The 12,812-nt window shown below is 33.0% G+C and overlaps 2 protein-coding genes across 4 annotated transcripts; both read right to left on the bottom strand.

Annotated features, from left to right (window-relative positions):
- Window positions 1–901: 901 nt before the first annotated feature.
- Window positions 902–7,357, bottom strand: LOC126771254 (striatin-3). The gene is made up of 9 exons (XM_050491041.1): window positions 6,917–7,357; window positions 5,379–5,627; window positions 4,998–5,163; window positions 4,716–4,898; window positions 4,476–4,580; window positions 3,280–3,464; window positions 2,591–2,881; window positions 2,253–2,507; window positions 902–2,128 (listed from the first exon to the last, which is right to left on the bottom strand). The coding sequence occupies exons 1-9, from the start codon at window positions 7,133–7,135 to the stop codon at window positions 1,754–1,756; spliced, it is 2,028 nt and encodes a 675-aa protein (XP_050346998.1). The 5' UTR covers window positions 7,136–7,357; the 3' UTR covers window positions 902–1,753.
- A 1,718-nt stretch (window positions 7,358–9,075) lies between these two features.
- LOC126771365 (serine/arginine-rich splicing factor 3-like) lies at window positions 9,076–11,231 on the bottom strand. Of its 3 annotated transcripts, XR_007669526.1 has the most exons (5): window positions 11,016–11,231; window positions 10,753–10,934; window positions 10,400–10,593; window positions 9,938–10,178; window positions 9,076–9,451 (listed from the first exon to the last, which is right to left on the bottom strand). XR_007669526.1 is itself a non-coding variant. In XM_050491222.1 (4 exons), exons 2-4 carry the CDS (start codon window positions 10,927–10,929, stop codon window positions 9,298–9,300), a joined length of 525 nt encoding a protein of 174 aa, XP_050347179.1. In that variant the 5' UTR covers window positions 10,930–10,934; window positions 11,016–11,229; the 3' UTR covers window positions 9,076–9,297. The 3 variants fall into 3 exon arrangements, 2 of the variants coding, with proteins under 2 accessions (XP_050347179.1, XP_050347180.1); XM_050491222.1 differs by lacking the exon at window positions 9,938–10,178 and having other exon boundaries at window positions 11,016–11,229; XM_050491223.1 differs by lacking the exon at window positions 9,938–10,178 and having other exon boundaries at window positions 10,490–10,593; window positions 11,016–11,229.
- Window positions 11,232–12,812: the final 1,581 nt, after the last annotated feature.

Genomic DNA, 12,812 nt, shown 5'->3' with positions numbered 1-12,812 from the left:
ATCTGACTATATCTGTTGATATGAACCGACCTTTATGAAGACCACCAGCGATTAAATTAATCGTATAATAGTACCTGGATAGAAGCCCTTCGATGTGTATTTAAATATTATTTAATTTATATAAATTTAGTTATAAACGTTACGTATTACACGTTTCTTCGTTTATATATTTTTAGTTAAGAATAAAGATATTTAGGAATGTTAATTGATTTTATTTACAGTAAGTTGAATGCAATTCAGCTTGTAGTGACAGTCGTTACAAAATGCTGACCATTAATACTTAATTTTCATAACTTAGCTTCTTACCCTTTAAGCCAGCGATACTTAACCTTGTTTTATAGGGCCACAAACACTTGTTAGACAAGGTGTCGCGGGCCGCAAACAAAAAATATTTAGGTAATGATTTCATAGGTTTCGGGATTGTTAAACAACTATGAACTGATTTATCGCCTATACAGTAACAGCCTGTGAATATCTCTAAGGCCTCCTCTCCCTTTTGAGGTGAAGATTTGGAGCTTATTCCACCTCGCTGCTCCAATGCGGGTTGATAGAATACACATGTGGCATAATTTCAATGAAATTAGACATATGCGGGTTTCCTCATGTTTTCCTTCACCGTCAAGCACGAGATGAATTATAATCACAAATTAAGCACATGAAAATTCAGTGGTGCTTAATTGTTATTTACTTTACAGTATCCGTGGCCACTAGCAGTTGTTTAATTCAAATTATTTAGGTTTTATTAAAAACTTCAAAAATTTCAAAAATTTAAAGTAATTCAAAATAAAATAACATCAAGCCAACCACAAAGTATTTTATAAAATTATAATATAAGCTCTTTAAAAATGTTTAAAACTACTATGTAAAGGAAGATGAGTGAAAAAATAAAAAAAGACATGAATTTCGGTTATGTTGCTTTTTACTATCAATTTTGGATGTATGTGTACAAGTATGAATTCGAGGAAAATAAAGGAAAATGTAATGTTTTTATAATATTATATTCTACATCGCAGTATTCGTTATGAACAAACATTACTTATATTACTTCCGATATAGTACTTCTACTCATTCATATTTTGTTCGCTCGCTCATCATTGTATAAGATATCTGAGAGCATGTTTATTCAATACAAGTGACAAACAATAGTACTATCTATATAGATCCAATCGAATTAAATAAAAAATACCAGCTAAACAACCTTCATTCGTTCTCTGCAAAATATTAGCAAATACTGCATAAAATCTAACTGTACAGACAAGTAGCGTAAACGCATCAAGGAAACATCGTCGATATCCTCATGATATTTATTACAAAGGTCTCGCTTACAGTTGCATAGAAACGAACAATATTCTCACTGCGTATCATAAAATTGGTGAAAAATTTGCGATAAAAACCTAAATTCCACATACTGAAAATCTAAAAATATATTATAATAGATTTCAAATGTCTATACATAGATGAGTGTTCACTACGCGCTTATAACGAGCGTCGAGCGCGTCCGTAACGTTACTATATTTAAATACGTTAAAACGAACCGGCGAGGCCGTCCGTACACACGGCAGTCGTCGAATCGCGGATGCGTCGCTACTCGTAACCGAACCGAAGGGACTAGACACAATCCGAAAGTATCGGCCACTCGTCTCGCTCGTCTACGAGGTATGACGCGACTCGCTACTGCGTTTAAGTTAGAGTTCGTAACGAAAGTAAAATTACATATAATATTATATTATATATAGAGCTTCAAAGTCGCCGCTCAGACGAACACCTTGGCGAGCCCATCTGCGCCGGCACTCGCGATGTATGGCCGCAGAGGGTGGAAGGCCACGTCGAGGATGCTCTCATCGAACTTCTTGCGATGCGCGGTTATCTCCTGCACACAAGTCTTGGTGTCGAGGTTCCAGAGACGTACGGAGCAATCGTGCGAGCCGGACAGCAGGAACAGGCCGTTGGGGTCGAGGGCCAGGCCGGTCACGGCGTCCAAGTGCGCCACCATCGCGTGCGCGCAGCGGCCCGACACCGCGTCCCAGAAGCGGATATGCCGGTCCTCGTGCGCAGTCACCAGCAGTGGCAGCGTCGGATGCGACCGCACGCGGTTCGCCGGACTTTCGCACGAAACGCGCAGGACGCTCTGGCGATCGAGAAAGCGAAATCGTAATCACGACATTAAACCAGTTCAGTAAACATTCTCAAGGAGATCGCGGGTATTTCATTTTAATTAATTCATAAATATTTAACGAAAAGATTATAATCACCTGCCCAGTTTCCAGATCGTAGAGTAACAAGTTTCCGTCGCGGTAGACGACGGCGGCTCGCGTGGCGGCGTCTGCGAAATCAGCGGCGGCGGGCGTGGCGGCGGCGGACAGGTCGTCGCGCAGCGTGCACAGCAGGGGGCGCGGCGTGCGCGGCGCCCACAGCCGCGCCGTGCCGTCCGCCGACGCCGACAGCAGCCGGCCCTGCGCGCTCGCCAGCGACCACACCGCGTCCGTGTGCTCTCGTAGCACGGGACCCTGACACACACGTACCGAACCGTGTTACAACATGGGAACTCTTCCGATTGCGATATTACAACGCGTTTGCGCTCACACTTTACCTGCACTGAAGGGTCGTAGGGATCGTAGGGGTCGGCGGTGGCCGGCGGCAAGTTCCACACGCGGATCGTGCCGTCGAGTCCGCCGGAGAAGCACTCCTCGGAGCGCGGCGCGCCCATGGCGAGACAGAGCACGGGCGCGGAGTGCGCGCGGAACGTGTACAGCGGTTCCACGTCCAGGCCCGCCGACTTCTTGGCGGGGACGGTGCGCTGCAGGTTCCACAGCTTGAGCGTGTGATCCTCGGACGCCGTCACCAGGGCCGCCTCGGTCGGGTGAAAGGCTAGCGCTCGAACCTGTGCATTATAATAATAGTGATATTGTGAACTCAATAAATAAAATATAATGTAGTTGACATTCTTGATTACAAACTGAATTAATGCTGGATCCAGCATTAATTCATTTAAGATGTAATGAAATAATGACCAAATAATTGATCAATATTTTCGAATTTCGTATATCTAATTCTAATAATCTAACAATCAACACATTGTTCGTATTTAATTTTTTTAAGATTCAAATAAAAATTAAATCCCGTTTGATTTATTAAAAATTCAATTTCATTAACACACTTTATTATTAAAAAACATAATTTTTCATTTATATCAATAATTATAAATGTTTCTGGGCCTCTTATATAATAAATTACTCAGGATGTTATATTGTCTTTATTACAATTTATATAAAAACTTACACCATCAAAATGTGAGCGTAGAGTATACTTGGCATTCCATGTCTTCCGGAAGGACTCTTTGCTAGCACTGGCCACATCGTAACCCTCGGATTCATTGCTGACAGTAAGTTGTGCCAACTCTCCAAGTGCTAGAGGCTTTTCATCAGCCTCACCAGCTCCGGCTGCGCTACCACTGGGATACTTGACTGTAATTAAGAAAATATGTATTGTCTATCAATAATAATAAAAAACTTACGATAGTCAAATTATACTGAATGACAATTCTAAAGTTTTTGTTAAAATTGATTGATTATTACAACTAGAATTATATTCTCTATGTATTTTTTCCATAATATATACAATAAACAGCCATTTATTATCCATGACATTATATTATTGTAATTTAAATGGTTTTTAAAAGAAAAAAAAATTGTAATTCTTTAAGTAAAAGTTTACCACAAATTTTTCTTTTATTTTGTGAATAAGAACCTAACCTGTCAATACTTAGTTGTGATGTGAAAGTCACACAAAGTCACTGGTATTTTTAACCAATAACTTTCACAGAGGAAGTATTATAAGCTGGCTTGGTTGTAGACATTAAATATCGGAATATATAAATACATGTAAATATATAATTATAGATAAATACTTTTGATTTAATACTGTTCTTATCTCCAGTAATCCAGTAAAGTATTAGAAGTAAAAATTAATGTAATTATACATGCACAAAAATAAATTAAGATTGAAATTAAAAAAAAAAACAGAAAAGAAGTATTAAAAAACCCACACATAAAATATCTTCTGTTTACATCTGTATTGTTAAACATTTTTACAAATAATATAAAATCATTAGTTCATGGAATCAAATTTACAATTATTAATCTTTCATTATTGTCTATCTATGAAAAAAAAAATATAATAACTATAAAATGATTATAAAAACAATGTGAATATGGTATGTACATGGCTCACAATTTTGTTTCTACTATTTAAGTTATTATAATACGCATATATCGCCCGACTAACGTTTCTATCTACAAAACATATTTCTTTTTATAGAGGTTGCCTGGAAGAGATCCCTGTAAGTGATAAGGCCACCTTTGCAAACTATATGTACTACTTGTTCTTTTATATGTTTGTAAATTGTGTGCAAAATTAAAGGCTTAATAAATTATTTAAATAATATACATTATAATAATGAGAAGTAAAAAACATACCTCCACCAGCATATTCATCACCCTGACCCCCTCCATCAGCCTCACTAGCTGTTAGTAGGTTCAGCTCATTTAATACTTCCTCAGCCTCATGGTCAACCTCCTCTCCTTGATAGAAAAAAAATTATTATTATGTATTTATAAGGGCATGGTAAATAAAATACGCACACACAATTTGATGAAATTGATCCACTTTTAAATCTTTTGTGCTAAATCAATATTAACCCAAGAAAAGGTATTCACCTTGTTTTGAAGCAGCATGATGCATTTGCTTTGCTTCAACATCATCAATCTCATCCATATCCATTTCTTGGTTGGCGAGAAACTCAAAATTAGCAAATACAGCTGCAGTCTCTTGTACCGAAAGTCCCTCATCACTGTAACCACTCCTTTGTGATAATCTAATTTTGCGTTGATCTTTTGGGCCTGAAAAATTTAATAGTCGTTGTATTTCATAATTTCATTTATAATCTTATATAATTGTATGTCTAATTTAAATTAACTGAACATTTCCATTCATCATACCGTAATCATACATCTTGCGGCTTATGGCAGTGTCCATTGAATAGTGCTGTTGCTTTTCACAGTTTCTGTAGCTAGTTTCTTCTCCCTGATCTTCATTGTTTAAGCCCAACAAAGTCCTTACTTTGTTTGAACGTACATCAAGAATTGTATCAGTGTAACCTATTTCCTGATAACATAAGGTATGATTTGAAAAATCACGCAACCAATACAATTAAAATGTATGACAATGTTTCCTAGAAGTTTGGTATAACTTTAAATCTTAAGATTAATTCTTGCAAATCAAAATTTAAACAGGTCAGATAACGTAAAAATTTAATAGTAGGATAATTTTATTAAATTTAATCAGATTAAAGTAGTACACAATATTTTTGTGATTTATACCTGCAGGTACTGTTTAATAAGTTGACGACCCTGCTTCCACTGAGCTCTTTCGGCTGGTTCAGGTTCTTGTGGAGGCTCCTCCGGTGGTGGACGCATATCACCCTGTTGGAGTTCAACTCCATATTTAAGCTTATGAAATTTTGCCCTTTCTTGCTTTAATGCATATTCAAGCATTTTAATCCGCCTCACAAGATCATTTTTTAGATTCTCTTGACCTTTCCTCTCTCCTTGGAGGAAAGCAATACGTGCCTATCAACAAAATAAAATTAATTTTAATCAAATGGTTTTTTACAAATATAAATTATTTTATCAATATAGTTTGAATATGTAGGATAAATAGAAAACCAATTCTAATGGATTATAAATATTCAATAATATTTTGCATTAGCTGCAAGGAAAGAGATCTTTTTGCTTAAAGCTGATGCTAAATCCGATCTGACCTGCATGCAATATTAGTGAACATAAATGAAAAAAAGATGTCTTATTTAATCAGTATACATTTGTAGTTTAATATTAATATAAGCCAAACAAAATATTACAAAAAAAATAGAAACACCTATTTTAAATATGTACCAGAGTATTTTTAGATTTTATAACAAAATTAGTTAATTATTTTTTATTCCAGGGTAGTAATGATACTGATAAACAAACATCTTACTTAATTAGTTTCAACTGTCTATTTAATTGGTCAATAGACAACCAAATCACAAAACATATACAAATTATATACATTACAGATTCTTAATGTTAATAATTTCACTAAAATAAATTTGTCAAAATGTAAATTAAAAATACACTTTTGATAGATTTTTTTATATCTACTTATCAAAAAAAGCATTATGTTCAAATTATAAGAACAAGAAAGAAAACTTTTATTTATATTTCATCAACATAAATCATTATTATAAAATTTTAAGTATAATTTATTCATTTGTTTAATTTTAAGGGAAACAAACATTATATTGAAACTTAATAATTAACTGTACATAAATGAAACATTAACCAAAAAGTTTTACACAAAATTGTTATTAATTCTATAAAAAATGACATTCCAAATACTTCAGCAAAATAAGTTAGCTTTTAAAAAAAACTTAATAAGTAACACATAGTTAATTGAATTCCTTTTAACCTAACAGGAATGAAATTTTGTACTTCTTATAAATTATTTATAGACCAAATCAATACAGATGTGTTTGAAAAACTAACAAAGGAAAAAGGCAATAAGTTCTTGTTTAATATGTAGAACAGTAGGAAAGCAACAATTTTTAGGTACAAAAGTAACCCTAAATGCTTAATAAAATTAACTAACAATAGTGTGGTAGTGTGTTCTATTAAGTATATTTATAAAAAAGAGCATATGGTAACAAATAATTTATTGTTAGAATTTTAAATCTAAACAAAATTGGGAAGTTAATGAACAAAATTAGAATTGTAGTGAATTACGTGGGTGTTACGAAAGAAAAAAAAGAATAAATAAGAAACCATCATACCATTATTCAATTTTAATATAAAAATCAGTAGTAATATAAAAATAATACCTCAAATTCTGCTCTATCCACCTCCCATTGTGATCTCTCGAGTTCGAATCTTGCCCATTCATGTTGGATAAAATGCAAAACGCCCGGTATCGTATACTGGACACTTTGACTAGATTCTTCATTCTGTTTGTTATTTACACTAACTCCTATCTGAGATCCCACTTGCCCTCCGTTATGATGAGATACGGAGCTATCATCCATGGCTGTGGGGATTTTCATGACATGGCCACCATTACCGTACTTGTCACAGACCTATCAAGAACTATAACTTGAACTAGACGAAATCAAACACTAAAATATCATTTTTATGTAAAATCTAACTAGTGTTCACGACGGAGACACCATCTAAAACAGTTTTTAACAAGGTTTCATGAATGAAAAATTATTGCATGACGGAATACAAAAGTCGAAACGACGTCCGTCCGCTGAACATTGCTTTTTACTTTTTTTTTTAATTGGTAAATGTTACCATGACATTGAATTTGCTTAAGCTTTTAATCTATTTATTAAATATTTATATTTTGCAGTAAATTTCTTAACTCAAATTATATTCTTTATGAAAGTTTTATATTTTAGTTAAAGATTATAATTTATATTATAATTTAGCATTAAAAAAACTGTGATAAATATACCAGAATTAATATCTATTGTTTGTTTGGTATTTAATGCCATTTTATATTTACGAAACAATACCCTCAAAATTAAAAAAAAACATATTTATTTAAATGAGACGAGTGGCTTTCTTTTATTTAGTAGCTATACATCCTAGATTATACATCATCAGACGATATTGTGAGGATATCAAATTAAGATTATTATTTTCTAGAATGCTTAGCTTCCTTTTTTATCTCTTTTTGTATTTCGAGTCATTAATAAGTGTTTTTTTTTGTTTTTGTTAATAATACAAAAGAATCCTTTAATTAAGGTCTAACCAGCTGGTTTAATCCTGAAATCAGTGGATACATAAAATGGGGTTATATAATTTGTAAATGTCTAAAGTAAAAAAAAAAAACTCAGATAAATTCATGATTTCTTTCAGTTCCCATTAATTACTATTTCTACCGGCTAAGTAGACTTAAGTTGGTTATGACTCTCGATTTGGTTTCATTATTCAAGTCCGACGAGTTTGCTTTTTGTTGCTAGGTACTTTCCAATTTTTTAGGTCTTCTTTGAACAGATTAGTATCGACAGCAAAGGGCAAGTGTTTAAGGCGATTGATGTTTAGACAAATGTGGTCCCAGTTGAATTTCTGAAAGATATTGTATATAGTTTTTGGCGTAATGGGTCTCCTTGTTTTACATCCTTATCGATAAGATTATTTTGGTCATCGCTATATAGAGAACGATAATAGCCTGTAGGTAATTTTTGAACTCCCTTGCGGTTTCTTGTACTAGTTTCTTTCTTATTGATTTTGGCTATCCATTTTTTTCCTTTTTGCTCTTAGTACTTTTAAAACTTTCTTTATACCGCCTGTCCTTACTATGTTTTTAAAACTTAGAAGTTTTTGTTTAGATGTACTTTTTACACGCTATTAACTCCCTCCATTTCTTGTAGTAAGTTTATTGTTTTTTCAGTCTTCTTTGTAAATTTTGTTGTATTATCTTGGGTTTCGTTAACGTTTCGATAAGCTGATTTTCAATCCTTTTGAATTTTTTTCTAGTACTTACTACACATGTGGCAGAATTTCAATGAAATCAGACACATGCAGGTTTCCTCACGATGTTTTCCTTCACCGTCAAGCACGAGATGAATTATAAACACAATATAAGCACATGAAAATTCAGTAGTGCTTGCCCGGGTTTGATCCCCCGATCATCGGTTAAGTTTCACGCGTTCTAACCACTAGGCCATCTCGACTTCAAAAATAATAGAAATTTGTTATTTATTATTTCAATTCTCGAACTTTTCGGTAGCTTACAGTAGCAACTACAAATCATTCTGTTCTTTGTCTTGAAGTTAAGATTCTGAATTACACATGTATATAGTTAAATATTGTTGCACGCTTTTCAATATAGCGCAGCTACAGTGAAACGTCTTATAAGCCTCTAAAATTAATAGGTCTACATTTATTTAATTTATAGGCTGTTTTTAAAATTTTTTTTTTTTGTTCACGTGAAATCACTAGCTTGTTTGATAATAGTCGTAAATAATAAACCAAATTAAGTTGCATAAAACAATTTTATTTTCATGTCAGTGTATTGATGTTAATACGGATGAATACTTGTTGTATCTTACAGTAATAATTACAAAGGAATGATAATAATAATCTTGCAAACATGGTGGACAGATTTTTACTCAAATCTTACAAAACACCATAGATGATATTTTTATACTAATAAAAATGACAAACGAAATGGAATTTGCAATTCTATTATCTTGCTTTAGTTTGATTTCTTTGAATCCTTTGATGGTGAACGTGATCTCGAACGTGAGATAGACCTTCCTTTGGAGCGAGATCTAGAACGGGAACGGCTTCGTGAGCGGGAACCAGACCTCGGCGAACGAGAACGTGTGCGACGACGGGACCTCGACCGGCTGTAAAAATTTAAAAATGCGTTAGAACCTGGGTAATTATTAGTATTACTTTGCTTGTGTCTAATCCTTACATTTTATAAAATTAAAATTATAACATGTTATTATTACCTTGCCACGAGTTAAAAAAACTATTGAATATTATTAATAATAGGTGATAAAATATATGTAACAGTATGTTATGTATTTTCTACACTTAAATATGATCAGACACAAGCAATAAAACCCGTGTAAATGCCGTGTATCCCTTGAAAATAACAACTTTTTCTTAACTATTACATACTTATCTATCAAGATTTATAACTTACAACCCTAAGCCTTGTTTTGTATCTCTTCTGTGTCTGACTGTAAAAAATTAGGAAACACTCTTCAGTGCTAAAACTAAAAGCTCGTAAGAACCAATGACCTAAAACAATAACTAACATAATAATATACCCAAAGGTCTGTCTGCCTTGAACAGAAATTATGGGATAATAATATGTAACTCACTGAGTGCACGCAGTGATTACAATAGATGTGTGTCGCGATGCGCAGAACGAACATTACACTCAATGTATTTCTCAATAAGTGAAGTGTGCACGTAGGCTGTAGTTACGTAGTTCACAGAGCGAAGTTACAGTTGCTGCCAACATTAGTGGAGTACACGGCGCGAAGTGAAAGCTACGTAGCGCAGACTATAAGAAGTGCAGACACTGAAGAGTTCGTTCTCGGCGCACAGGCCAATGATAACCTATAACATAGTTATCATTGGTTTATGTGGATTGAAAGCAATGGAATGGAATCTTTACTTTTTAGGGCCTGTTTTGAATGTAAGTCGATAACGCAGACAAAACTGTTACAGTTGCCTTATTGTTTACCGGTATCATACTTTATTTGAGACTTAAAAGTCTCATAAAGATTCCATACCAGCAAATTTTTTTACACATTTTTGGTATTGAGGCCACTGTTCACCTGCGGCGGCGACGGCGAGTGCAGTCTCTGGCATAGTGGCCGCGATCACCACAGTCATAACAACGGTCATCGTAAGGACGAGGTGGTAACCTGGAACGAGGAGGTGGTCCACGTCCTCCATAACCACGTCCTCCGTTTGACATTTCTACACGAGCGCGCCGGCCGCATATCGTCCGTCCATCCAAGCCCCGAATCTGTAAAACAAAAACGATTAATATTTTCTACCAAATATTACTATATACTGCTAAATATTATTATATTCTGCTAAATATTACTATATACTGCTAAATATTACTATATTATTTAAAAGTTGTCTAATCATTTGGAAAAAATAATTTTGATTTAATACTTACTGCATCTTCAGCATCACGTGGATCTTCAAACTCGACAAAAGCAAATCCTGGCGGGTTTCTAGCTACCCACACGTTTCTTAAAGGACCATAGTAGGAAAACGCATCTTCTAATTCAGGTTTGCTTGCATTGTTTCCAAGATCACCAACATAAACTTTACAATCACCGTAGCGAGACATTGCACCTTTAACAGAAAATAATACTCGGGTTACTTTAAATTAAAATTTTACATAGCCTAAGACCCACGCCATAAGATAAAACTTACATTAAGCAGTTCGCAGTTTTGAAATATTACGCATTAAATGTATTATATCATTGATCTTACTTAGTTTACTTAGAGAAGAATATGAAATTAATCAAAACGACTCAACAGTTTCACCAATAGTATTATAAATACAGAAACAACAATATTAAATAAAGCGTCACCAAACGCCGCAACCGGATGTAACACAAAATGGCGGAGTTGGCGGACTCTAGCAGTAGCAATTAAACCATGCACCCTATCCGCTTTAGTGTTGCTCACAATAAAATTTAAATAAGCATTAGATATATTACTCACTTGAATAAAATTATATAATATGTATCTATAATTTTATCTCTATGTAATACTATAATTTTATTATTATATATAATCATAATATTGAAGGTTTGAAATCAAATTTATTGTCAGTCGCTGATAGAAGACTGATAATAAACCATTTTTTTAATTTAAAACAATAAAGTACCTTGTAGACTCTCCGTTTCTCTTGAGTTGCGTTAATTTTAGATCTCCACTGATAACTGCACAAAGATATTAACTATTTAAATTTTAACCTATCTTTTACCCTAAGCAAGTATGCACAAAACACTTTTATCAATGCAATACATTTTTTTTGCATCTGTAAACGTCGATAGTTTCTAGAAACTATTAATGATATGCTTAGATATTTATGTAAAAACAAATTTATATAAGTTTTTATAACTCTTAATGTAATTAGTTGTTGATCTCATTAGTATTCTATTATTATAATTACCTGACATTTATTTCTTTAATTGTAATAATTTTAATTAAATTGAACATATTAATTTATACAAATTACAATTTAATTATGTAATTGTATTTTATTTTCGTTTGTATTAGTATTTTATAATTATTATTATTATTATTTGATCATTTGTTAGTTAATCTTATTTCATATTTTTAATTGTAATTGAATTTGTATTGCATATTATTTGTGATTATTGTTTACTTTGTTTTTATGCACTGCTCTATTTTTGTATCATTTTAAGTGGAAACGTTGATGGATTAAATGGTTTATTTAATGTATAATTATTGTTTGTTTCCCTAATTAAAATAAAATATCAATGATATTAAAAAGTACTTCTTTTTACATGTATAATATTCCTGTTTTCTTTTAAATTCAAATCAATCAATTTTATATTCAAATTTTCAAACTTGTTAACATTACGATTTTAATAATGTTTTGTGTTAAAGGGTAAGTAAAACAGTAAAATAATTGTTATGAGATCAATAAATATTAATAGGTAATCTAGACACGCGGTAGCGTCAAGTCAAGCCAAGTTCAAGCTAACAGAACTGGCGAGCAGCACCGTTTGTAATATTACACGAACTATTTGGAACCACTTTTGACCCCCTCATAATTTAGCTCATATATTGAGACCTGTGAGATATATACTATATGCTCTAAATTTCATAAGCACACCTCAAACGGTTATTTAGATATTAACGTCTACTCACTGTCCAAATCACTGACTAACGTAATAAATACGAAAGTCAACTATACTCTTAGTTATAGTACTAAAAAATACTAAAACTGGTATGTTTGGAAAAAAAAATTAAGGGTGTTATTCCACTCGTTATATATTCACGTGAAAACTGTAAAATCCACATAAAGACCAGCTGTCATCAATTTTGATTGGTAATTCTTACATTACAGGCACTATAAATATGTATTACTAATAGAATCGATTAATTCAAAAATTATAATAAAATGACAAAAAATTACTAGTTAATTTCTGTACAAAAAGTAATGATATCCCATCAAAAACATAAATGTGAAAT

Source organism: Nymphalis io, chromosome 10 (genome assembly GCF_905147045.1).
Source record: "Nymphalis io chromosome 10, ilAglIoxx1.1, whole genome shotgun sequence".
Taxonomy (NCBI): Eukaryota; Metazoa; Arthropoda; class Insecta; order Lepidoptera; family Nymphalidae; genus Nymphalis; species Nymphalis io.
Note: the sequence above shows the minus strand (reverse complement) of the source record. Positions and strands in the feature narration are given on the sequence as shown.